At 49.3% G+C, this 26,993-nt stretch overlaps 1 protein-coding gene across 2 annotated transcripts in view; it reads right to left on the reverse strand.

The window, feature by feature from the left end:
* Positions 1–3,092: 3,092 nt before the first annotated feature.
* Positions 3,093–26,993, reverse strand: part of LOC118217258 (vesicle-fusing ATPase-like) — a 53,812-nt gene continuing 29,911 nt past the window's right edge. For both annotated transcript variants that reach the window (XM_035399125.1, XM_035399124.1), the window contains exons 8-21: positions 26,182–26,337; positions 23,079–23,278; positions 20,069–20,234; positions 19,711–19,785; positions 18,736–18,923; positions 15,326–15,421; positions 14,796–14,952; positions 14,262–14,395; positions 13,396–13,462; positions 12,167–12,246; positions 9,202–9,336; positions 8,875–8,988; positions 6,196–6,251; positions 3,093–3,197 (exon numbers count right to left, since the gene is read on the reverse strand). In XM_035399125.1, the coding sequence (XP_035255016.1) occupies positions 3,176–3,197; positions 6,196–6,251; positions 8,875–8,988; positions 9,202–9,336; positions 12,167–12,246; positions 13,396–13,462; positions 14,262–14,395; positions 14,796–14,952; positions 15,326–15,421; positions 18,736–18,923; positions 19,711–19,785; positions 20,069–20,234; positions 23,079–23,278; positions 26,182–26,337 (1,646 nt within the window). In that variant the 3' untranslated portion in view covers positions 3,093–3,175. The remainder of the gene's footprint in view (positions 3,198–6,195; positions 6,252–8,874; positions 8,989–9,201; positions 9,337–12,166; positions 12,247–13,395; positions 13,463–14,261; positions 14,396–14,795; positions 14,953–15,325; positions 15,422–18,735; positions 18,924–19,710; positions 19,786–20,068; positions 20,235–23,078; positions 23,279–26,181; positions 26,338–26,993) is intronic.

Here is a 26,993-nt window from a genome sequence, read left to right on the forward strand (position 1 = left end):
ACGACCATCGGCGGTTGTGGACCACTCCAAAACGCCGAAAATGGAAGGGAGGGAAGGGTTTCACTTCACTCGTGCGAGGCCTCACCGCGACATCACCCCACAGCCTTGCAGCCTATGAGTTATATTTAACAACGGAAAGCGAGCATAGAGTAGGCTTTTACGCTATGATGTAGCTTCACGCCTGCACCCCCTATTTAAAGGTCCCCCATGGCAGCCCCACCATTTTGTTTTGCCTGTTTTTTTTTGTCTTTCGCTATATCCAAAGTTTTGTACAAAGTTTTTAAAGTTAATATTTCCCTTTTTATTTTATAATCTGAAATGCTATGTTTTTATAAATATTATTTATTATATAATGTATATACCTGTATGACTGAACTAAGAGTATATATTTGAAGAATAAATTCTTGTCTCATGCTTGCTTTGTATTTTCATTCCCAGTCATTCTTTTGCCTGTTAAAAACAGGGTTTTTTATGCAATTCTGTCATCAATATATTATGATAATTATGCCACAGATCAGAAAATCGCAGACCAAGCCTCTTTCAAACAAAATTAACTCTATACCGACAACAGCTTACACTGGATACAACTCATTAAAAAATATATCATTTTGATGCTTTGGGCACAAAATTAAGTTAATTACATTTTATGCAGGAGAATTAAATCCAGTCAATAAATAAATGAATAAATAAATAAATGCCATTGGTCGAGAAAAGTAGTCAATATCAGGATTGTACAGTATCACACAGTGTGTTAACTCATACTGATATACATATAATAATTATGACAATAGATTTCACTCACACTGCTATTAATCTCATAGTCTGAAGGAAGAGAAATTCATCTCAACTGTCACCAATATGAAGCATCCACCTGGTCGATGTGCAGCAGCCATTTTGTTTCTGTCACCACACATCAGCTGAGGAAGAGGAGAGTAATATTAAACTAATGAAACCAGTGAATGACTGGACAGCCAGCGAGCCAGAGACAGGTCCACACAAACATGCATAAGCATACATACATGTACACTGCAATATGAAGGAAAAACATCTTGCTTTCACGGGTGTATCTGTGCTTTTATTGCAATAATTCATCTGCATCTTGCCATACATCTTGAATAGTCATAACAAAGAGCCTTGAACAACAAGCACATGTTCACATGAAAAAATACAGAAAGAAAGAAAGAAATAAATAAATAAGTAAATAAATAAATAAAATATTACATCAGGTTGAGACTGGCTTTTACTTTTGATACTTTTCGGCAGAGGGAAAAAAGACACATGAAAGCACATTGCACGGCGTTCAGTGTGTGTAAACGGCAATGAGCACGAACGACTACGGTTTAGACTGAGATTACCCACACACACAGTGAAGGGGGAGAGGCAGAGCACACTCTTTCCCCCGAAATTACCAGACTAAACAGGATACCTGACCATTAATCCGGATTCTGTACAGCGTTTTTGGAGGGGTGGAGGGGTGGAGACGGGGGTTGGTGGGTTGCGGGTGGGGGGTGGTGGACTGGTGCGGGGTACACAACAGTGGCATTCACGCGGATCACACCATCTCACAGCAGGAGGGAGAAGAGAGAAGGAGAGAGGGTTCTGTGCCACCCTCCAAGGGGGGGGGGGGGGTGCCCCATTCTCCGCTCTTCCCCCCTTTCTATGGCCTCTGGGAGAAAAGGGGAGTGGGGGGTTAGGGGGAGCGGGGGGGCGGGGGCGTAGTGCCAACTCACATGGGACAGAGTCGCGCGCGGACGAGCTAGGCCACGCCGCCAATAGAAAACGCCTTCGGATTGTACATGTAAGCGGACCTACGTCGTACGCTAACGATTAAAATCGATTAAAACATCTAAATAAATAAATGCAGATAAGTACACAAATAAATAAATGCTGACGCTCACCCTACTGTTCAGAGGGCGTGCTGTCAACAGCTGCTCGTTTAGTGGACGTACAGGGGCTCGACCTCAAAGTGAAAGAGAGGGGACCACACCCCTCATGTGTTAGTGTTAAGTGCTTTGGATTTTTTATTAAAGGAATGCATTCTCATCGCTCTGATCTGCTTTCGTGGAGTAATGGTCAACAATTTACCTCATCTCTTCCTGTGGGAGGGGATCATGTGACAGGAAGGGCCCTGCTGTGGACTCCTACCTCACCCACGCCAACAGGAAGCGCACAGACTACAGTAATACTGTCTAGGACACGTGGACAACAACGAGCACTCATTACTACCATCATGCCAAGCAATGTTACTTTTGTGCCAGCCACTCCATTAACACTTCCATCTAACGCAACAATACTAGCAAAACCACACAAGTACACTGAATTACACATATGCCCAAGCCGTATTCCCTGTCTCTTGCGCACACACACACGCACCGACACACACACACAGATTCACAGTTATTCTGCACTGGAAACGCAAAATGTCACAGAAGAGATTTCAAGGACACAACAGCTATTCTTGTATGACTTATTCCTTTTAAAGGAGATAAACTGCTCGGTGCTCCTGCAAGACCACAACGTACATCAGCTCTATTTACAAGGACACAAGTATTGTTTATCTCTCTCTCACACACCGACGCACGCACAAAACACAGACACAGTAAACTGAGAAAGAATTTAGGGGACAGCACTTAATATAATTATTCATCCTAAGCATTTTATATATAATTTTTTGAAATAATATATATATATTATATACAAAAATATATAAATAAATACGCATGACGGGAACGCATATACACGCTACGTACAGCACTTCTCATATATCCACTATACGTACACAAAGAGCACATCTATGGGCCTATACGTAAAGACTGTTTAAAAGCATAACCTATATAGAAAGTGAATGACACGGCTAGGCGGGCAAAGCACAATGCACAGCACACACCATCGAGACTGCATTTACACACGGGACACACTGCGTCAGCACTCCAGCCGGGCACTCCGTGATTAACCAGCGCGTGTACGCATCTTTTGATATGACGGTGGAGTCGGGGTTGCTATGGTTACCACTGAAAACATGCAGAGAGGACTAGGACTAATAGTGCAGAAGAGGAGAGGTCTGTTTCTCCGTGTTTGGGAAGGAGGGAACGTTTTTTTCTTTTTTTTTTTGTCCGAACCCCTGGTTTCCCTCCGGGTTGGCTCTCCTGGCGGGACGGGCGCTGGTCCGGCGACTCTATTCGAAGAAGCTGTGGTCTCTGGAGAGAGAGGCGGGGGCAGGGAGGGGTCGGTCATTAGATATCGGGGTGATATTTTAGGGGGTTTGGGGGCCATGTTGATTCAGATTTCGGGGGTCTGTAGAGCAGCAGAGGGGGCGTTTCACCTCTTCTCTTTAATCTCCTGTATTCACGCCTCACTTCTAGTTCATGCCATAACTTTACTGACTTAGGCTATGCTTACCGTATGAACTGGACCTGATGTTCATGGCTATGGATAACTGATCTGAACCTTATCTGAACTGTGTTCTGCAGCTGTTCCAATGACCTTCATTGCGCACGTATTGCATGTCGCTTAGGATAAAAGCTTCTGCCAAATAAAATATAACGCGGGATTCTGTAGGTACGCAGAATCAAAGGCCACTGACTGATAGGCTGCAACACACCTGTACCAGCTCAGGGAGATCTGCATTTTTAACTCAGTCATCATACAGGCGGTTGGATGTGAAACTGTGTACAGCCTTACTATTTCTCTCGTATGTAGTCATATGACTACACCAGGCTCAGGTTCAGGTATGGCCATTTGCTTCGTATGATCATGTGACTCCAACTGGCCTATCACGTGACTCCTCTCTTCAGATCTTTCTGCTCACTTTTTTCTTTCCACTGACCAATCCCTGCTTGGAATTCAACTTTCAACTGACCAATCACTGCTTCTCGTCTCGGAGTCCACTGGCCTGTCGCAACCTTTGGTTTTTTTTGGGTTTCCTTCAGTCCCTGTCATGTGACTACACTGACCTATCACTGAGAAGATGGCCAAAAAAAGAAAGAGTTCACAGGACAAAGAGAGCTTAATGTTGCAGTCATGCAAATCAAGAAAACCAAGATTTCAGAAAATGTATGCATATGTATTGACAATACATGCATTTGCATTTAAAGAAAAGCAGTGGTCATGTAAAAAGGTCATGTAATAAAGGTCTAGTACATTCTGCTGCTACAGGCAATGCTCAGCACACAAGTAATCAGCAGGGCTGCTCATTCACAGCAAGAGCAGGAGGTACCGACATTCATGAGACTGAAATGAGGGAGGAAGCGATCGCATGTTCAAACACACATTTGAACATAATCATGACTGAATTATGACCGCACAACTATGAGGAGAATCACAGAAAACAGAGGAAAGCACTGGTTGCCAAGGACTTTAATGTGATCCGCTAGGACCAGAGGCGATACGCGGGGGCGGAGCCAGGAATTCTGGGCCCCCTGGGAAAAATATTGCTCAGGGCCCTCCCTCTTTACAATAAAACAAATGGAAGTTTTTAAGCTGTGGCCCCCCAAAAACCGTGGGCCCCTAGAATCGTCACCACCTTTCACCCCACTAGCGACGCTCCTGGTGATATGCACTGAGCACAGCTGTAAGGAAAGGGGGTACCCTGAGAGCTCTATGGGGCATGGTGGGAAATGGGCTTGAGTGCTGGGACCTGTTGGTTGGCCTCTGTATGTTTTGGGAATGGAGGCGAGTCCTGTGGAGCAGCCTGGGATGGCCTGTGAATGAGTTAGACACTGTCCTGGCCCAGGAGAGAGGGGACCGGCTAAAATGGCCGAGTGGATGTCCCCAATGTAGACGGGTGGACGGGGTGACGTAAGGAGTCAGGGTGTACATGGTCGCCTCTCAGTGGAAGTAGGGGGGCTGCCTAAACTCTAGGGGGGGAGGGGTGTAGCTTTCTATTCTATGTGGTTGGGAAGGTAATTAGGGGCACCCTTACCATAAGTGACAGCGTCTGTTAGCCACTACATCGGGGGGTGGGTGGGGGAGGGGGCCTATATTCGGATGTGATTGGCCTCGTCCAACCTGGTGGTTACAAAACAGAATCAAATCAAACCAAGAAAACAAAACTTTGGGACAGAGAGGGCTGTGTGTGCAGGGCGGCTGGGACACAGCGGTTACTAGCAGAGTGTGTGTGTGTGCATGTGTGTGTGTGTTTGTGTGCATGTGTGTTTGTGTGTGTTTGTGCGCGTGTGAGTGTATGTGTGTGTGTGTGTGTGTTTGTGTGTGTGCATGCGAGTGTGCGTGTGTTACCACAGTAGCCTGAGCAGTGGTACCTCATTGTTCACTAAGCATCACCTTTGCTTGCGTGTGCTGGAACATGGCACTTGTGCAAACATCACTGATAATTAAGTAACTGAATATAGTCAGTGTGTGAGGAGGAGCAACTTGAAACTGTGTTTCTGTAGTCCCCAGAGCCACTGTCCCATTACAATGAACGCATGAAACTTTGTAGTTTCATTAAAAAAATATTTAAAAGACCAAAATAGCTCTGCACTATACCCAATAAAATGCTGTATGTAAAAGTTAAAAAGGTTATTATTATTATTATTATTATTATTATTATTATTATTATTATTATTATTAATAGCACAGTGCTGGTCTCACTCAGCACAGCACAGGGTCTGAGAGCACAGAGCTCCACACAGAGGCGGAGCTACATCAGCAGTGGCTGATAACTGTGCCCAGTTGAAATGAGGCGCACGTAATTTCAGCATTAAACGTGGCATTTCTCGCAGACACGTCCTGATGTTTCAGTTCAATAACGGCCTGAAGGTGGCCTCTAATGCATCGCTCTCATGGCAGGCCAATCAGAAACAAGACGCTGTTTATGTCTGAGCTGCAGCCTTTGACGGCTAAGGGGGCAGGAAATCTGCAGGCGTACACGGTCACGCATCATAACTGCTACCCGTGATTCTGTCAGGCTTGGCGCAGCGGTGAAACACTCGCACACGCTTTCAATACTGAGCAGGACAGCAGAGGGTCCGGGCTCCAGGAGCGCATGACTCCATTTTACTGTGATCGGCCACAAAGGGCAGCAGAGAGAGAGGGTTGGCGGTAAAGGAGAGGGGTGCAATGCAGGTGGGGAGGTGAGGCGAGAAAAGGAGAGAATGAATGATGTCAGAACATGACATGGTGGCGGGGGTTACCGTGATTGATGCGGGGGGGGGGGGGGGGGGGTGGGGAGCGGGCAGGGGGTAGATGGGTACTCACGCGCCCTCCTCCTTGAGCAGCGACAGGAACTTGCTGACTCTGTACTCCTGGTCCATCTGGAATCAAGCAGTGCAGACATACAGACACACACACATACACACACACACAAACACACACGGACACACACACACACACACACACACGAACACAGACAGAGACACGCACACACGGACACACACACGGACACGGACACACACAGACACACACACACATGAACACACACAGAGACACGCACACACACGGACACGGACACACACAGACACACACACACATGAACACACACACACACACACGGACACACACAGACACACACACACATGAACACACACAGACACACACACACACACACACACACACACACACACACACGCACACACACGGACACACACAGACACACACAGACACACACAGACACACACACACATGAACACACACACACACACGCACACACACACAGAGCACGGTTAGAGACTGATATTCCCCGCAGGCCTGTAGACGCAGCAGGCTGGAGCACCAGACTGCAGCCCTCTCCCTGCAGCACGTTTCTGAGGCTTCAGTCTCAGCTCGGGCCCCTGAGCGCTGCTTTCAACAAGAAATAACAACAACAAATCGCCGTCACCGCAGGATCAAGCCTCCGCGCCGGAGACAGGGCGAGAGAGCCGGGCAATTATCGCCCCCTCCCCGTGCTGCCCCAGGGTGTCTGTACGTGGTCGGGGAGTCTTCAAGTGGGGCTGCCTGACAAGGCCTGGCTAAGAATCCATGGGGGTCCGAGTTTGGAGACCCCCTTACCCACCTCCTCGCCCCCCCAGCGAGACTACTGGAGGGGGGGGCATGTTCAGCACTGACAGCTTGTGGAAAGGCCCCTCAGGGTTGTGGATGCCTGGCGCGTTTCGGAGGAAATTTGTCGATTTGCAGTCCGTCACTGAGAACAGAAAGGCCGCTACAGTTTTATCCCTTTCTACAGAATCAGCACTTCTGTCTGCTTTTCATCCAACACGCAAGCAGCAGACAAACCATGTGGCTGAGAAACGGTGTATAATCCGCAGGTCAAAGTCTCTGTGCCAGATAGCTGAACACTGCAAAATCGTGTGTTTTTCTCTCAAGTAGAGATATTTGCCTTACCAACTTAGCAAATTTTGAAATTAGTCTGTATTAGTCTTAAACTGTCTCACCTCACTGGCAATCTTCTTGTCTTATTCATCAAAAAAGTAATAGACATCAGATTTTAAGTACGAATATGAGACAAAAATACTTTTCTTTTAGATTGACTTATCTGGGTTTTTGCGGTGAAAACAGTTGGCAGCCATATTGAGCCCCAGTCTAGAAGCTGCTGCTCAAAAAAGTGTTGTAATGGGGAAAACTTAAAGGTGAGACGGGCCTTCCCACAATTCTCCTCATCTGAACAATGACCTGAAGCCTGGTAAATACAGTCATGACAGAGACCCAAACGAAACAGCCAAGCATTCTGATCACACGCTTTATCGACAGATAAAGATTAGCATGATTAGCCTGATGCTAATCACAGCTAGGAGCTCTGGCACCACGAGAATGCCACAATCAACCCTGATTTTATTCGCCAGCCCCGATTGTATTGAAGTCCCTTTGCGAAAATAACTGCCTCAAGTTTGTTTTTGGCAAAGTGCTGAAATACTTGTGAACACGAGGAGTGTTCTGCATTTTACATCGCTGCTTATAGAACTCCCAGAAGGGTCTTTTAAATAGATCGCTCCCCGTCTATGCGTATAGCGACGGAGCAGGTAGCTCCCTGACGCTTCATAGACAGACGGTTTCTTCACGGCCGGCCCAGAGCCTTTGCGCCATTGGGCCCAGAGCAGACGTGCAACCACGGAAACGGCAGCCGAGAGTCGGCACAGGCAAGAAAAAAAACGAGCTGAAAAAGACTTTTTTTTTTTTTTTTTTTTTTAAACAAAAAAAACATGGCGGCAACGTGAGCAATAACTTATTTTTCACTTTGCCCGTGGCTGTTGGGAGATAAAACGCTAAGAACTCTTTAAAAAAGACGAGGGAGCAGGAGGAAGAAAAAAAAAGAAAGCAGGAAAAGAAGAAAACGAGTGTAAAGCGAAGGCAGTCTTGCCGGGGGGGGGAGCGAGCGCGTCGTCGTGTCGGAGCAGAGCGTCTGAGCGCTGCAAGTCTCAGCAGACTCCGGCTCATTCCTCTCTGGGGAAGCAGAGCGAACGGCACAAGCGCATACCACAGCAATTACACAGTCTCCAGCCCTGCTGGAGCATCCGCGAGCGCACAGGCACACAGAGCACAGTCTCCAGCCCTGCGCGAGCATCCACGAGCGCACAGGCGCACAGTCTCCAGCCCTGCGAGAGCATCCACGAGCGCACAGGCACACAGAGCACAGTCTCCAGCCCTGCTAGAGCATCCGCGAGCGCACAGGCGCACAGTCTCCAGCCCTGCTGGAGCATCCGCGAGTGCACAGGCGCACAGTCTCCAGCCCTGCGAGAGCATCCACGAGCGCACAGGCACACAGACCACAGTCTCCAGCCCTGCGAGAGCATCCACGAGCGCACAGGCACACAGAGCACAGTCTCCAGCCCTGCTAGAGCATCCGCGAGCGCACAGGCGCACAGAGCACAGTCTCCAGCCCTGCGAGAGCATCCACGAGCGCACAGGCACACAGGCTCTGCAGAAAACCCCGCTGATGCTCACCTGCAGGGACATCTCGATGAGCATCAGCAGCTTCTTGATTCCGATCCACACACGCTTGCCCTTCACCTGCTGGGCGATGGTGGCTCGCTCCTTGTCTGTGAAGTTTCCCAGCAGCTGCAGCCATCACAGAGAAACACACGCAGGACTCAGTATCAACAGCGCACAGACCAGGCTGCTGTACTGTACTGCACTGTACGTTACGAGCATTACATTGAATGTCTGCGTTTGTTAAAAATTATGAACTTGAGCACAGTCAAATATGCAGTCAACTCCTCTCTTTCGTCCGCTCCCTCTCTCTCTCCTATCCCCCTGGCTCCGCCCGCTCACCTCCAGGGCCTCCACCAGGTGCTCCCCGCTGGAGATGTTGGGGATGTGGATGGTGGTGCTGAAGGCGTCCAGCATCTCCATCTCCTGGAGGACATCCTTACGGCTGGTGGTGCCGATGATCAGAAGCTTGCGGCCCTGCAGTGCATGCAGGGACACACACACACACACACACATCAGAGCTTGCCATGAGTGAGTGATGGACACTATAAACACCACCCACTGCGGTGTGATGGGCACTCCAGCCCCTGCCCATAGTCCAGAGTGGGTGACAGGGCATGGTTCTGGGCTGGAGTCCGTGGCGCACATGGTTCATTGGGCACCGGCTGTCCCATGAGTCTTTGGGAGAGCCACCTCCAGTGTGGCAGCCCTGTCGGGAAAACCATCCCCCCTCCTCTGGGTTAGTATGACAAGACACAAAGAGACACACCCAAAACTGTGATGCTGTCTGCATATCGTGCTTTATAGGCAAATGTGACGGAGTGTCAGTGTCAAATTGGGTCTGATTTTCTGGCTCCCGATTCAATTGCCTCAACACCATCCTCTGGCATTTGTGTCATAACACTAATGAATACACTGTACCAATAAGGTGTCTCGCTACTAAATTCACTGCCAGCATGTTACACCACAACATCTCACTTCATAATATTACATTACTGAAAACCCCATATAATACTAATTACCTTAATGAGAGTTTCCCCCATTCACACAGTTACCTGACTTCAGCGAACCATGTTACCAACAATCACTTCATTATGCTAAGAGGCCTCACAGTTGAGGTTGCTTTCCACACAGCGGCCTGTCAGGGTGGAAGTCAGTAGACCGATGAGCACTAAAACACACGCTGTACATCTACGGTGCAAGGATCAAGTAAGACTTTTATGTCACGTGAGTGAGCTCCAGACTAACTGAAGACAGCAAAGCTGTAAAACTGTTAATAACAATGTAATTTATTTATATAGGTCATTTAATGACCTTTAAGTGTGTTACAGCTAAGGGGACAGGTCACCTCAGTCATTTCCCAGACAAACCACCCAGGAACCGGTGGTAAACCGCACTCCATCCCATAAAGTATTTTATTTACGTTAATGAATTTACTCTGTAGTGTATCTGAGGGGGCATTTACATTAATGACTTTACTCTGTAGTATTTCTGAGGGGGTACTTATGTTAATGACTTTACTCTGTAGCATTTCTGAGGGGGTATTTATGCTAATGACTTTACTCTGTAGTGTTTATTGGGGGGGGTATTTACGTAAATGACTTTACTCTGTAGTATTTCTGAGGGGGTATTTATGTTAATGGCATTACTCTGTAGTGTTTCTGAGGGATTATTTATATTAATGGCCCCAGCAACAGCCTAAGTGACCAACGGCAACGGCCCTGGAAACAGCCCCAGCGACGACCATGGCAACTGCCCCAGCGACAGCCCCGGCGATGCCCCTGGCGACCTGCGGCTACAGCCCCAGCGACCCACGGTGACGGCCGCGCCGCCGTGACGTGGCGATTGCGTTGTTGGAGTCTCCAGGTGGGGGTGTGGAGGCGCTGGATTCCCAGGGGCCCCGGTGTGGGGGGGTGGGGGGGGGGATTATTGTGCGGGCCGGCCCCCTCCCACCCCCCCGTGGCGCAGGCTGTGTGAGCCTGCATGCAGATGAGGTGCCACACAGGCGGCTGCGCTGCCAGGCCCCAGATCTCCCAGAGCCCTTTCTGCTCAGCTCCGGCACCCCACTGAGCCCCAGCCTTTACAATCCCCACTGAAATACCAGCGGCCCAATTCAGCACAAAACAGCTCCCACTGACACCACACTGAGAGAGACAGAGAGAGAGACACTATCACACACACACTGTCATACACACTCACACACACACACACACGCACACACCATCACACACACTCACACACACTCACTATCACACACACTCACATACACACACACACACACCATCACACACACACACACATACACACACTATCACACACACACTGTCATACACACTCACACACACACCATCACACACATTCACACACACTCACACACACACACACACTGTCATACACACTCACATACACACACACACATACACACCATCACACACACTCACACACACTCACTATCACACACACTCACATACACACACACACACACACACTCACACACACTCACACACACACACACACACTATCACACACACTCACACACACACACACACAATCACACATACACACACACACACTGTCATACACACTCACACAAACACACACACACACACACACACACACACACTCACACACACACACATACTATCACACAAACACACACACACTATCATACACACTCACACACACACATACTATCACACAAACACACACACACTATCATACACACTCACGCTCACACACAGACACTATCACACCCACCATCTCTCTCCCCCTCACACACACACATGCCTCCACCACCTCTGTGAAATCTGACAATCACTAGTAGTGAAAAACTATAAAAAGCTTCTCACAGCATGAACAGAACTTGTAGAAGCACCTAGAATCAATAAAATACACCAGCAAGTAGGAACCACACATGTGTGATTTATGACATAAAAAAAGATGTGGTTGAACGAGCCTTCAACTGAACATCAAATGGCTTTATATGCTGCCACCTATCTGCCACTAGCTAGATGACACTCACCCTTACAGGCACACGGGTTAGTCCCAAGCTATTATTCTCAGCCATGACATCATGCTAAAGCCAGACTAGCCCCAAGCTCTTATTCTCAGCTATGACATCACGCTAATGCTAGGCTGGCCCAAAGCTTTTATTCTCAGCTTTGACATCATGAAAAAGCCAGACTAGCCCCAAGCTTTTATTCTCAGCGATGACATCACGGCTATAATGGCATAATGCTGTGACGCTTCAGAAACGCTGCAGGAGCATTTTGTGGCGGCTGGGTAAGGGTCGTGGGTCAGTACTCACGCGAGGCGGGGCCTTCTTCAGCAGCACCAGCAGGGCCTGCAGCACCAGGTTGGAGAAGCGAGGCCCGATTGGGACGTAATCTGAGGGGAAAAAGAGACAGACTCAGCGTCACCAGGTATAATCATGAAGCCATTTTAAAATGGTCCCCTTTCGTAATCCAGCAGTTTGTGCTGTCATGCATCTTACTGCATTTATTTCCACTGTCATTGTTGTGAATGTTATGCCATGCCATGCTAATGCACTCTTAGCACTTCCTCAGTGATTTAGAATTTTTTGGTCAGGTAGGATTAAAATGTTAGAATGTAACATTAGAATGTTGCTGGGTTAGTAACACAGTGGTTTCTATTAAGAATATTGTACATTCGTTGCATTTACAACAATTAATAGGTCATCTGATCCATTGAAAGAGTTCATTGCTTTGACTCCTACTGAACATGCTGTCTGGTTCAATTCCATTCTCAGTCTGGTTAATGAGACAGCTACGTTTATGACTACATATCCCAAAATGCACTTTCTCATTATTTCCCAGTTCATTCCCGCTCCCCTGCCAGTCAGGTTATGACTGGGTGCTATGAGTGGGATCCTGATGCTTTCTCTGGCTGACAGGTTAGCCAGTGGCCCCGTGTGAACAGGGGCTTCGGGATGACCCAGGGGTGCATGGGTCCTGGCGTCCGCCCATTTTATGGGCGGGACCAGGGGTGAGGTCAGGACTTGAGCCCTCACAGGTACCGCACACTTCCAAATACAAGGGCAGGGGCTCCCCCTGTACAATATGGCAGCTGCAGGCGGCACTGTAGCACTTCCTGTAGCGGTAATGACATGCAGCCACCATGCAATGTTCCTGCAGTGTTCAATGTCCCTGTTTACTGAAGTCTCTCTGACAAACCGCATGCTAAAGGGAGATTCTGCAGTCGACTGAGGCATGATTAAAAAAAGGTCAATCGTATGACAAAAGGGTACCCATTTCCAGAGCATTTCGTTATATGTGTGTGCTTCCCTTTGTGCGTATGCCTGTGGGACGGGTGTGGTTGGTGTCTGACCTAGGCCAACGGTGAGTACTAGTTTTGGTAAAGGGAGGACAAACCCCACCCTCATCACTGACTCAGCTAATTCCAAACTCATTCCTTGCGTGACAGAACTGATCTGGGATGACGTTCGAGGGCGCTGACTATATGAACCGCGGAGGTGTCCGGGAAAGGAGAGGAGAACAGGAAGAGGCGGAGCCTAACCCAGCAGACGCTCGATGTCATCCACCACCACGCAGCTCAGCTGGGACTTGTAAGCATCGTCAAACACCTGTAACAGAGACAGAAAATGGCTGTTGAGCACAAAACATTGAAGGCAGGGGTGTCCAATCTAATCTGAAAAGGGCCGGTGTGGGTGCAGGCTTTTGTTACAGCCCAGCGCTAACACATCCGATTCTACTAATCAAGGTCTTGATAACCATGATTATTTAAGTAGCTGAATCAGGCGTTGTAGTGCTGAGAATGCTTCCCCATTCATTAAACCCAGTTAATTGGGAGAATCTGTTGTTGCAGCGAGCATACAAAAAAATCATCAAATCGTCCCACTGTACTTACTTGCAGCTCAATAGAGCTGATTTGCTATTCTGTAACTCAACAACATCTGTGTTCACGAGTGCGCTACAATGAGGTACGTCTGATTGCCGCTGGCTGTATGTACCCAGAATAATGACTAACAGAATAGCTTTAGCATGTCAATGCTGGTTTGCTGGCAATTAATTAGCTGCTACCAGCTAGACAAACTGCCAAACCAGACACTATCCAGAATAAACATCCAGAACTGAGATATCAGAAATAGATATCCACAGCTTAGATATCCAGAGACGATATCCAGCTAAGCTACCCAGCTTAGCTGTGCGCGTGTGAGGGTAACAGAGATGTCTAATTCCTTTAAGGAACACAGTGGGTTGCCCCTCATCTTATCAATGGCAGTTCTTTTTTTGAGATGTAATAAATGAGTGTTGAAGGCTACGTGAGCTTCCGGATTCTTCTGGAAGACTACTAGCGCCGTGGACAAGGCAACTCGTGACTCATTTTATCCTGTAGGGGGAGACACGGGCCTGGGCGCTCACCTTTTTGATGGCCTGGCACTTGGAGATTTCTGAGAAGCCGATCATCTTGTCCGGAGAACAGATCTTGATGAAGGGGAACTCGGAGTCCTCCGAGATCTTGGCGGCCAGGGCAGTCTTGCCGCTGTGGGGGGGACCTGAGGTGGACAGACGCCCGCACACTTATGTGAAGTACACCGTCAGCGCATCAAGCACAGTGTGTGCGTGCATGTCTGTGTGTGATAGCGTGTGTACGTTTGTTAGTGTGTACGTGTGTGTGTGTGTGTGTGAGACTGTGTGATAGTGCGCATTAACGCGTGTGTGTGTGTGTGTGAGACTGTGTGATAGTGTGCATTAACGTGTGTGTGATAGCGTGTGTACGTATGTTAGTGTGTACGTGTGTGTGTGAGACTGTGTGATAGTGTGCATTAACGCGTGTGTGATAGCGTGTGTACGTTTGTTAGTGTGTGTGTGTGTGTGTGTGTGTGTGCGAGACTGTGTGATAGTGTGCATTAACGTGTGTGTGATAGCGTGTGTGTGGTCTTAGAGCAGTCTCACCTTCCAGCAGTACGGACACTAGCGGCGTGCGGTCGCTGTTCTTGGTCTGCTGCACCAGAAGCTCGCCGTCGTCCAGCACCCGGGTCACCGGGTCGCCCCACTTGATGATTCCGTTCATGATGTAGCTGGCGTAGTCCTCCTGGTTCGTTCCAAAGGCCTTGGGGCAGTCAACGTTAAGAAAAATAATAAACACACTGCAGCGCAACATCGTTTGGGCCACTGAGAATCCAGAGATCCGTGGTCTTCATTCTAAATCTCATCATAACTAACTAACTGGAGGCGGCGCTGTGGGTCGAATGGGAGCTCGAATCTCCCATTTGTTTTGGGAATCTGTCACTACTTTAAAAGGCAAATACTTAAGACTAGGGATCTCAAGAGCGGGATTATGTGGATCAGTTACTGGTGAGCTTCTGAAACAAGCCACATTGTGCTGTAAGCAGACAGCGCCCGTTTAAGCTGGGTAAGTACAGGCATCCAGGGGACTACAGTAGGGCAGACTGCCCTGGGGGTGCAGTGTTAGGGGGACTCACAGGCTTGATGTCGTTGTTGAGGGAGCCCATGAAGTCCGCTCGATGGACCTGCAGCTTCTCGGCCTTCTCCATATCCACCTCCACCGTGGTGCTCGCCTGCAGACAGACAGAGGTTTCAGAGTTCACTGCTGATTAGCATCTGGCAATCTGTTCCTATTGTATGCCATGCCAATGGCAATAAATCAGAGAGAGAGAGAGAGGGAAAGGGAGAGAGAGAGAGAGTGAGAAAGAGAGCAAGAGAGAGAGAGAAGGGAAAAAGACAGATAGAGACAGGGAGAAGGGAAGAGAGGGAGAGAGGCAGAGGAGGGGAGCAAGGGAGCAGGAGAGAGAGAGGGAAGGAGAGATAGAAAGAGAGTGAAGAAGAAAGAGGGGGGGATAGAATTAGAATGATAAATTTGGTTATAGTGCACTCCACGCACTATTGACCTGAAGGTTGTTTGGTTGATGGACAATGCCCTCTGTGTCTCCAAGATGACATGTTTTTCAGTGTCATTAAAGATCTCATGGCACCGACAGCCTAAAAGAGACTGAGAGTAGGGGTTTCCCCAGGGTCCTGCCAAAATTCTCTCAATCGGGCCTGTCTCATTATCCCGCACTTCAATTGGCTTAAGGAACTGGCTTCGGGGCACGACGAGGAGGGGCGCTCCACAAAAAGCGGCGGTTGAGCTAAGCCCCTCCCCCTTTTTGTAAAGCTCTTTGGGATCCATGAAAGGTGCGTGCGTGATGCCAGGAGGGGTGGGGGAGGAGCAGAGAGGGGCTGCCCCTCCCCATGTGGCCACTGCCAGAGCTTCATGCTGTTTCCAAAGGCCTGGGACACCTCCAGGGCTACTAGACCCCAATGGGCCCCACCTGCAGCTGTGCACACCTGAGGATGACCTCAGGTAATCAGCCCAGGTGTGTCTAGATAGCTTTGTCGGAATCTTTATAAAGACAGAGACTTACGTACACGTACTGTGCCTTTGGCACCAAACCCCTCACTTTCATTTGACCAGCGTGCTCTTTTTTTTCTTCTTCTTCTTCTGTGCCACCAATTAGTTTAGGTTTCTGTTTCCCTTTACTGTTCACTTTATCCAAAATGGGGGACAAAACAAGAGGCCAGTTTAGAGCATACGGTGTAGCAGGCCGCAGTGATTACGCAAACGCGAATCAATGATTAACGTGGAGGTGTGGGAGGTAGCGTTGCCACAGCGAATCGAGGCCGTTTCCAGCACGTTGAGCTGCATGAATGAGTCGGGTTTGATGCAGCTCCTCTGTCTGCGCGCCAGCGAGCGCGTGTCTTAGCCTTCAGCCACGTCTCAAACATGCGAGATGGAGTTTGAGGCTGCCAAGATTTCAGGCTCAGAAGGATAAGATTGCCAGGGTTTTTTTCCATTCTTTAAAAAAAAAAAAAATCCCCAGCTGTCTTTAAATTAGCAGTCTCCAAATAATTCATTTAAATGTCATGAAAAAATGCCTTTTGCACAGTGCATCATTGTATTTATAATTGCTGAAGTTTTATGCCATTCCCTTCTGCAATAGGGGTCTGCAGGAGATGCTTAAGGCGTTAGCATTTAGAATTAGCATTAGCACGTATCACAGTTCCAACGGTAACAGCAATTAAATACACAGCAGCAGAACTACTCCCAAAATGCTTGCCCTGTTGCCTGGCTCACAAGACCAAGGAAGACTGGTGGTGTTCAATCAGACGTTCTTCAAGAACAGGGGAGTCACACTGAATTCCCAGGGGGCCGCAGTGATTGTGGGTTTTTGTGGTTTCCTTTCAATCGGCTTCCAATTAATGGCTTGAGAACAAGGTGTGTGGATTCCTTAGCCAATCAATGACTTGAGAACAAGGTGTGTGGATTCCTTAGCCAATCAATGCCACAAACGAACCACTGATGCCAAGATCACCCCGAAAACAAGCAGACACAGCGGCCCTCCAGGACTGGAGTTTAATGTCAGTGGTCCGGTCCGCTGGCTGACTGGAGGGCCACTTGTGACAGCTGCTTGTGCACTGCAACGCCAAAGGCAGGAGAACCTTATGCCACCAATGGGCTGCTTTGGCAAGTTATTTACCAAGCCTTTGAAAAGGCTTAAAATATTTTGTTAAATCTTTTTCTGAAATCTTTTGTGTCCTTCTGTAAATTAACCACGAGCCTCAGTAACCAAATCAGCTCAGCTGCTGGGTACTGAACCATGATTAAAAATCATCAGCTTTTCAAAGCATTCATTAATCATACCAGCTGATTGAAAAGTAATGAAAAATGAAAGATCCTATGGCAAGACTTGAGCGTATTTTTTTGCTCATCTCTAAACAGAAGCGCAGTTACTCGTAGAATGCGCTCCTCTCTGGCGTGCAGTTTTGCGCAGCACCCCGGGTGCTCCAGCGGCTGAGATTACAGGGACCCCCCGCCTTCACACGGGTCCCTCAGAGTGACAAGGCTGAGAGGGTTAAAAGAGGTTCCTGACTGAGAGGGAGGGAGAAACGGAGAGAGCGAGAGAGGAGAAGAAAGGAGAAGAAAGGAGCGTCAGCTCGTCACACCCGTGTCAGCTCACGGCGGTGTGTTTCAACACTATTAAATATCGCGGGGCGGGGGGGGGGGGGGGGGGTTAACGCTTCTGCTGCTCTGACTGTAGACGCGCTCCTGTGCCGCGAGGTTTGACTCCCGTGTTTTCCCGTTTGGGGCTCTTAACTGCTCTCGATTCCCAAAGGAGCACAGTGAGCGCTCGGCTTGGAATTCCTCAGGAATATCGGGAAGGGGAACAATTTGGAGCTCAGATTTAGTGTCCTTGCATGAGGGCTTAAACACTTAAAAGATCTTCTCTTGGCAGTTTGCCCTGGGCAAGTTGGGCATAAGGGCACAAACAGACAGACAGACAGGCAAGAGTTCAGGTTGGGTCAGGTCGGGTCCTAATTCTGAGATTTCATATTGGGCTTAGTCTTTTTTTACCACTAAACCAGTGGTAACCAACCCTGTTCCTGCAGATCTACCGTCCTGTAGGTTTTCACTCCAACCCTAACAAAGCGCACCGCCTTCAACAGCTATAGATCTTGCTGAGTTGCTAATTAGTAGCATCAGGCATGCCAAATTAGAAATGAAAACCTACAGGATGGTGTATCTGCAGGAACAGGGCTGGTTAGCAAACCTACAGGATGGTGTATCTGCAGGAACAGGGCTGGTTAGCAAACCTACAGGATGGTGTATCTGCAGGAACAGGGCTGGTTAGCAAACCTACAGGATGGTGTATCTGCAGGAACAGGGCTGGTTAGCAAACCTACAGGATGGTGTATCTGCAGGAACAGGGCTGGTTAGCAAACCTACAGGATGGTGTATCTGCAGGAACAGGGCTGGTTAGCAAACCTACAGGATGGTGTATCTGCAGGAACAGGGCTGGTTAGCGCTGCTGTAAACGGCGGGCGGTTGGCGCACCTTGATGTGGCGGTTCATGGCGGTGGACTGGGCGGCCCTGACCAGCCCCTCCAGCTCCGCGCCGCTGTAGTTCTTGGTCTCGGTGGCCAGCTCGGGCAGGTCCACGTCGCCTGACAGCAGGTTGAACTCGCGCATCTTGGCCGTGTGGATGATCAAGATCTGCAAGCGGCCCTTCTCATCCGGAAGCCCTGGGGAATGATGGGATATCGGATGACACAGCGCACACGTCATAAAGGGGAGGGGGCCAAATTAAAAACTAAACCAAACATTGAGAGCTGTCATTTTGCCACTCAATCAAATCAACCAAATTCTACTGATATAGCGTGTCTTAGAGAGGACTTGACACAATGCGCTTCACAGCAAACCCCGGCCTAAACCCCCACAAAGCACGCAGAGGGCAACAATGGCCGCCCTTCATGTCTCCCCCCGCAGAATGCAGAGGCCGGCGGATTACGGCGCACCCGACCGCCCTGACCAGCCTCGGACCGCAGCTCGCAAAATTAAAAACGGACAAAGCTCCGAGCTCCAGAGGCGATCCCGCTCAAGTGCGGAAATCCAGAATTACGGAAGCACGGCCCCATTCTTCCGCCTGTGCTCAAGAAATCGTCGCCTACGTTTATTTACCGCGTTCCGTCGAATTCCGCCATTATAATGCTAATGCCCCTCTTCTTCTGAACACAATCTACTACAGCTGGCGGTCCTCAAACTCTCAATCACAAAGTGCTTCAAGTGCCTGAGACTGAAAATGAATTTCTCCAGGTCATTCAAACACTGGATCGTTTTCAGTTTTCCTCCCCTCCAGCAGGAATGGGAATTACCCTGAATCTGCCCAAGATTCACACACTCATTAAAGTGCCGCATTTGTCCGTAACCCACAGCCATAGATAAATACAAGACAAAGTTCATAAAAGTTGGGGGGCTTTCTGAGGTTAGGTGAACGGTTGGGCTGAAAGGACACGGCTCTGTCCATCTTACCGATCTCCATCTTCACCTCGAACCTGCCAGGCCTCATCAGAGCATCATCGATCAGGTCAGGCCTGTTGGTCATTCCTGAGAGAGAGAGAAACAGTCTGATTAACTGCAGTCCACCTGTCTCTGAGAAACACACCTCTGACACAAGATGGTTATCTCTACACCAGTGGTAACCTGTTCCACTGCAATCTGGCCCCCAAAAGGCCGACTGTTGTCTTCACCCCAACCGCCTAGTGCACAAAAATGGACACTAAACACCGTTCCGTGTTCCAGGGGACCCAACCACTACCCAAAATACCCGAGCACCACCAACAAAAACTGTCCCCGGGTCAGCCCTCAGACCCCCCCCCCGCCCCCGTACCGATGACCAGGATGTTGTTGAGCTGCTCCACGCCGTCGATCTTGGAGAGCAGCTGGTTGACCACGGTGTCGTGGACGCCGGTGCTGCCGGCCGCGCTCCCCCGCTGCTTGCAGATGGCGTCCAGCTCGTCGAAGATGATGATGTGCAGGCCGCTGTTGGCCCCCAGCTGGGTGGAGAGAGGGGCGGGCAGAGAGACAGGACAGAGCCAGTTATCCAGGTTGGTCAGACATGTGGAGCAGCACTGCTGGTTTTAGGCGCTCCGATCGACCTCCTGCTTTAATTCTGCCTGCATGTGAACCAGCTGGAACGAGCGCAGCACAAACGCAAGAAATCGGGCCTGGAAATTCACTGTAGGCCAAAATCCTTGATTCAGAACCTTGAGTTTCATTTTCTGTTCTTTTCTGCTCAGAAGGGTAGGTATGTCAGGTCATGTCAGGTTAGGTACACGTTGCCCTTGACCAAGATACCGGCCTCAGAACTGGAGTTGGTCCCTAAGCACTGCACTGTAGCTAGGATGGGTCAAATTACCCCACGGGGTTCAATAAAGTATATCTTATCTTATCTTCACTTTAGGCCAGATGGGAATACAAGCAGGGCCTTTCCACTCACCACAGACACAGGGGCTGTACCGCGGTGAGACTGATATCTGGCCTTCAAGGCTAGCAGTACTGCTGGCTTTTTGCTGTTTTACCTGGCAGTTAATTGATTGATTAATGATGATTAATGAAGTAAAAAGAGCTGTTCTGGGTTTTGCTCCAGCTAACTCAGCAATGCTGCTTAGCGAAATAACCCCTGGGGTCTCAGGTATAAGTCATCCCCATTAGAGGAGCAGAATCAGACCCAGCAGCACTACAGGCCTGGGGTCTCAGGTATAAGTCATCCCCATTAGAGGAACAGAATCAGACCCAGCAGCACTACAGGCCTGGGGTCTCAGGTATAAGTCATCCCCATTAGAGGAACAGAATCAGACCCAGCAGCACTACAGGCCTGGTGTCTCAGGTATAAGTCACCCCATTAGAGGAGCAGAATCAGACCCAGCAGCACTACAGGCCTGGTGTCAGGTATAAGTCACCCCATTAGAGGAGCAGAATCAGACCCAGCAGCACTACAGGCCTGGGGTCTCAGGTATAAGTCATCCCCATTAGAGGAACAGAATCAGACCCAGCAGCACTACAGGCCTGGTGTCAGGTATAAGTCATCCCCATTAGAGGAACAGAATCAGACCCAGCAGCACTACAGGCCTGGTGTCAGGTATAAGTCATCCCCATTAGAGGAACAGAATCAGACCCAGCAGCACTACAGGCCTGGGGTCTCAGGTATAAGTCATCCCCATTAGAGGAACAGAATCAGACCCAGCAACACTACAGACCTGGTGTCAGGTATAAGTCATCCCCATTAGAGGAACAGAATCAGACCCAGCAGCACTACAGGCCTGGTGTCTCAGGTATAAGTCATCCCCATTAGAGGAACAGAATCAGACCCAGCAGCACTACAGGCCTGGTCTCAGGTATAAGTCATCTCCATTAGAGGAGCAGAATCAGACCCAGCAGCACTACAGGCCTGGGGTCTCAGGTATAAGTCATCCCCATTAGAGGAACAGAATCAGACCCAGCAGCACTACAGGCCTGGGGTCTCAGGTATAAGTCATCCCCATTAGAGGAACAGAATCATACCCAGCAGCACTACAGGCCTGGTGTCAGGTATAAGTCATCCCCATTAGAGGAACAGAATCAGACCCAGCAGCACTACAGGCCTGGGGTCTCAGGTATAAGTCATCCCCATTAGAGGAACAGAATCAGACCCAGCAGCACTACAGGCCTGGTGTCTCAGGTATAAGTCATCTCCATTAGAGGAGCAGAATCAGACCCAGCAGCACTACAGGCCTGGGGTCTCAGGTATAAGTCATCCCCATTAGAGGAACAGAATCAGACCCAGCAGCACTACAGGCCTGGGGTCTCAGGTATAAGTCATCCCCATTAGAGGAACAGAATCAGACCCAGCAGCACTACAGGCCTGGGGTCTCAGGTATAAGTCATCCCCATTAGAGGAACAGAATCAGACCCAGCAGCACTACAGGCCTGGGGTCTCAGGTATAAGTCATCCCCATTAGAGGAACAGAATCAGACCCAGCAGCACTACAGGCCTGGTGTCAGGTATAAGTCATCCCCATTAGAGGAACAGAATCAGACCCAGCAGCACTACAGGCCTGGTGTCAGGTATAAGTCATCCCCATTAGAGGAACAGAATCAGACCCAGCAGCACTACAGGCCTGGCGCGCCAGGTTTGAGGCAGCTTTGAGTTCAGTATCCCTGCTGTTTACTTTGCGATGATGAGGAGGAATCTTTCGGTGAAGGAAAAAAAACAAACTCAGCGTCTCCAGCGCCGCGAGAACGGCCGCTGCTGACGGGCCAGCGCACAATGGCGACCTTCACCCCCTCCCCCGCACCTGTCCGCCCTAGCATTTAACGCAGCCAAGAGGGGGGGCTCGACTAATGAGGGAGGGGGGGGGGGGGGGGGGGGGGGCGCTTCTGCACCTCGCGAACCCGGGCCCACAGATAAGGTCCCGCTCATTACAGGTGCAGAGTGAAGCCGTCGCCGTCCCGTCGGCACGGTTACGGCACCCCGCCCCGCCCTGGCAGGGCGAGAAGAGGGTCGGTCCCGGATGCAGCTCAAACGGCCAGGCCGTGACTCGCCAATCCCTGGGATCGTTAGAGGCGACACCAGCCCTCAAAGATGGCGACACAGCCATAAACAACCGGCCAGATCAGACGCCCATGACGTAATGCAAAAATGGAAAGCCAGTGAGCGTGATTCCTTACGTCTCCCTCATTGGGTGGGTGGTAAGACGGCCAGACACTGCTAGTGTGTAACGTTACATGTGCATGTGCGTGTTTATATATCTTGTCACACATGTGTGTGAGCAAAAGAGAGAAAGCAAAAGCAGTGCATAACCATGTAACCGTGGCGGTGCGTAACCACGGCGGCACGTAACCACGGCAGCGCGTCTCACCCGCTTCTGCTCTTCTTCGGCGTCGGCGAAGAGCTTGCGGATGTTGGCCTCGGACTCGCCCACGTACTTGTTGAGGATCTCGGGCCCGTTGACGATCTTGGGCTCGCGGGCGTTGAGCATCTTTCCGATCTGACGGGCCATGAGGGTCTTACCACAGCCGGGAGGGCCGAAGAGCAGGATGCCCTTCACGTGCTTACAGCCTGGAGGAGCGGAGAGAGGGGCGTACAGTCACTACACTATCCCCATCCCAAAACATAACCCTAACCCCATCCCAAGCTTTAACCCTAACCCCATCCAAAACCCTTACACTAACCCCACCCAAAACTCTAACCCTAACCCCATCCAAAACCCTTACACTAACCCCATCCCAAACTCTAATCCTATCCCCATCCCAAAACATAACCCTAACCCCATCCCAAGCTTTAATCCTAACCCCATCCAAAACCCTTACACTAACCCCATCCCAAACTCTAATCCTAACCCCATCCAAAAACATAGCCCTAAACCTATCCCAAACCTTAACTCTGATCCTAACCCTATCCCAAACCCTAACCATAATCCTAACCCTATCCCAAACCCTAACCATAACCCTAACCCCATCCCAAGCTTTAACCCTAACCCCATCCAAAACACTTACACCCCAAACTCTAATCCTAACCGCATCCAAAGATATATAGCCCTAAACCTATCCGAAATCTTAACTCTGATCCTAAACCCTATCCCAAACCCTAACCATAATCCTAACCCTATCCCAAACCCTAACCATAATCCTAACCCCATCCCAAACCCTAACCCCAAACCTAACACCAACCAGCATATTCCCAGGAAGACTTACATACACATAAAACTTCAACACGAGAGGGGCCAAATTCTTCCTGCTTAAAGGCTCCTGTACACTGAATGGCCAGGGCAAACTTGAGAAAGAAAGATTTTTTCCTAACCCTAAACCAACCCATACATCCCTGAGTGTGTCCCCGATACCAGCACCAAGCGTCCACCAAACTCAAAAAACCTACGCAGCCAAGTTTACGCAGCTCATTTTGAGTCACGCGGAGCCAAGAGCTTCTCTCACAAAGGGACGTTTGTATGCAGAGCAAACCTGGGTGCAGCTTAACCTACAGATTTGTTTTGTTACCAGAAATGAAGAGCGAAAGTGGTGACGATGACAGCGGTAGAATCTGGGGGGATGAAGGACTCGTCTGTTTGGACTTCTCGCTGACCTTTAGGAGCGCCAAAAACAGACGCCGGGTGGACGTCGGAGCTGCGTCTGACGGGCCGCGTTCCCGTCGCCCCCCCCCTAGCGCCTCAAGCTTCATTCAGCACCTGCGCCCTCGGACGCTCCGCAATTAGGCCCTCACCTTTCGGCTATCAGCAGCAGCCATCTCATTACTGCGGCCAGCTGCCGGGGCCAGGGGGCGCTCCCAAAGGCCAGCTCCCACCCCGCCCCGCGCCCACCCAGGAGGCGGGGTGTGTGTGAGAGAGAGTGTGTGTGTGTGTGTGTGTGTGAGAGAGAGTGTGTGTGTGTGTGTGTGTGTGTGTGAGAGAGAGAGTGTGTGTGTGTGTGTGTGTGTGTGTGAGAGAGAGAGAGTGTGTGAGAGAGTGTGTGAGAGTGTGTGTGTGTGTGTGAGAGAGAGAGTGTGTGTGTGAGTGTGTGTGTGTGTGAGAGAGTGTGTGTGTGTGTGTGTGTGTGTGTGAGAGAGAGCGTTTTTGTGTGCCTGTGTGCGTATGTGTGTATCTGTGTACGTGTGTGTGCATGTGTGTATTTGCGTGTGTGTGTGTGTGTGAGTGTGTTCTAAAAGTCACCCACTCACACAGGTGGACAGGCTGTCCGTGTCACTTAGCGAAGCGTCAGATTCAACCTTTACGCCGGCTGAGGACAGCCCATGTGCTCTAAACGCCACAGAGGAAGGTCCGTGGCTGGACCCCAGCACCCAGCTTAACCAGCCAATCAGAGAACCAGCTGCTCCTTGCCAACCACGAGAAGACAACAATGCTTTGTAAGCCCTTCCATCTTTGGCATTTGGACCCAGGTTAGGGGCCAGTGCATTTTAACAGCTCACAAACTCAAGGTTAGGGGCCAGGGCATTTTAACAGCTCTCAAACTCAAAATAAGAATTGGTGCACCTATGACAAAGGCAGAAGTACAGCAGTCCGTGCATTTACTGCACATGCAGTATTGCGTTTAATATATAATAAAAATGCCATTTTTATATGCTGCATCACACACAAATTGGAACTTAAATTTTTTTTAACGATCAACAATTCCACGACTCTTTGCAAGTACATAACTTCCAAAAAATGGCACTAAGAGCTAATCATGATGGACACAGAGCTGTCAGCCTTTTCACTGCCCTCACATTTCCATTAGCTATTTCTGTTTTCTGGTCTTACAGGTTGTCCTTTTGTTAATGTGTTTGTGGTGTCCTTCCCTCTAGCTGTTATTATTGATAGCTATTATTATGTGAAAATCGTGCTCGTAAAAAAGACCCATGGCAGCACTGAGCAGGAGCTGAGTACTCTGTACAGGGACGCGGTCAGGAAGGGTGTTTTCATTACTTTACATCACATTTACTGAGCACACTCTCAATCAGAGCCACTGGCGACAGTGGAGAACAGCATTATTCTCTGGAAGACAAGAAGGGCAATATCTCCAGGAAGGCAGAGAAAGCCCATTTATGAGCAATCAGCTGAAGTTACCCAAACAATTAGTACTTCAGTTTGAAACTAATTTCAAATTTGGTTTTGATTTCTCTTTTTAAAGCAAGGGATATATCACAATTGCTCTTCAACACTTAAGATAAAAGAACAGTAATGACTATTACCGGTGTACGAAAAATGAGCTTCTACAGAATCAACAAAGTGAAAAGGACTCGTGGTATACGTTTGTGGATGCAGGAGAACACTCTATGGCATTGGCACCATTCTCACGGGGACCAGCAGCACCTAGGACAGCGTTAACTGCAGTTTCAGCTAATAAACTGCTCCCCATTCAGCCTTCACAGAGGCCACAGACTTGCGGTCACTGTCTCTGGATCCCCGGTTGAAGCAGCGCTCAGAAACCTCGCGGAAGCTGCCGGGCGGGGCGTTCCCCCGGAGAACTCACCCATCTGCTCCACGATGTCCGGGGGGAAGACGCGGGAAGCGAAGGCTCGGCGGAAGATGTCGGAGAACTCCTTGTCCAGGCCGCCGATGCCCATGCGCTCAAAGTTCCAGTCGGGGTTGATGATGGTCTGCCGGGCCTCCCTGGCCTTGGCCTTTCCTGGAGGGGTGGGGGGGGGGGGTGAAAAAAGATATGTCTGTGTGTACTGTGTGCACTGTGTGGACTACCAAACTGGGTATGAAAGGTCACATAGAAATATACTATTATTATTATTAGTAGTAGTAGTAGTAGTTGTAGTATTACTATTATTGTTATTATTACTATTATTGTTATTATTTTATTGTTGTTGTTATTATATGCATGTCACTGTAATGAAATTAGGGGTACAAGGTATGACACTAGTAAAAAAACATAGCTTAGCACTGATCCCACTGGGGGAATGGGGAATTTTTTTCCCCTAGCGAACAATTTGGAATATTTACATTTTCAGCCTTGTCTTCCGTGTCTCAGCAACAAAATCTTATGATGAAGTCAGAATTAAAATGGAGCACGGGGTAACACCAAATGTGTCAGGATCCGCCCACACTGAATATAGATGCGTCGTTGGCACCACCTTCTGGCTTCTATCAGTACTGCACATATTTATCTCTATTAAAGTACATGGTGGGAATGCATTTCCATATAAAAGGCTGCCCTAGTGAGCAGGGGAGAGTGCAATCTGTGCTCCTCAGATGGTCATCAGTCAGGCTCTAATTTCTGCACCGTCACAGAGATGTTCACTGCTGCTGCCGACTTCTGTAAACTGTGGGATAAGA

This window comes from Anguilla anguilla, chromosome 17 (assembly GCF_013347855.1).
Source record: "Anguilla anguilla isolate fAngAng1 chromosome 17, fAngAng1.pri, whole genome shotgun sequence".
NCBI classification, from domain to species: Eukaryota; Metazoa; Chordata; class Actinopteri; order Anguilliformes; family Anguillidae; genus Anguilla; species Anguilla anguilla.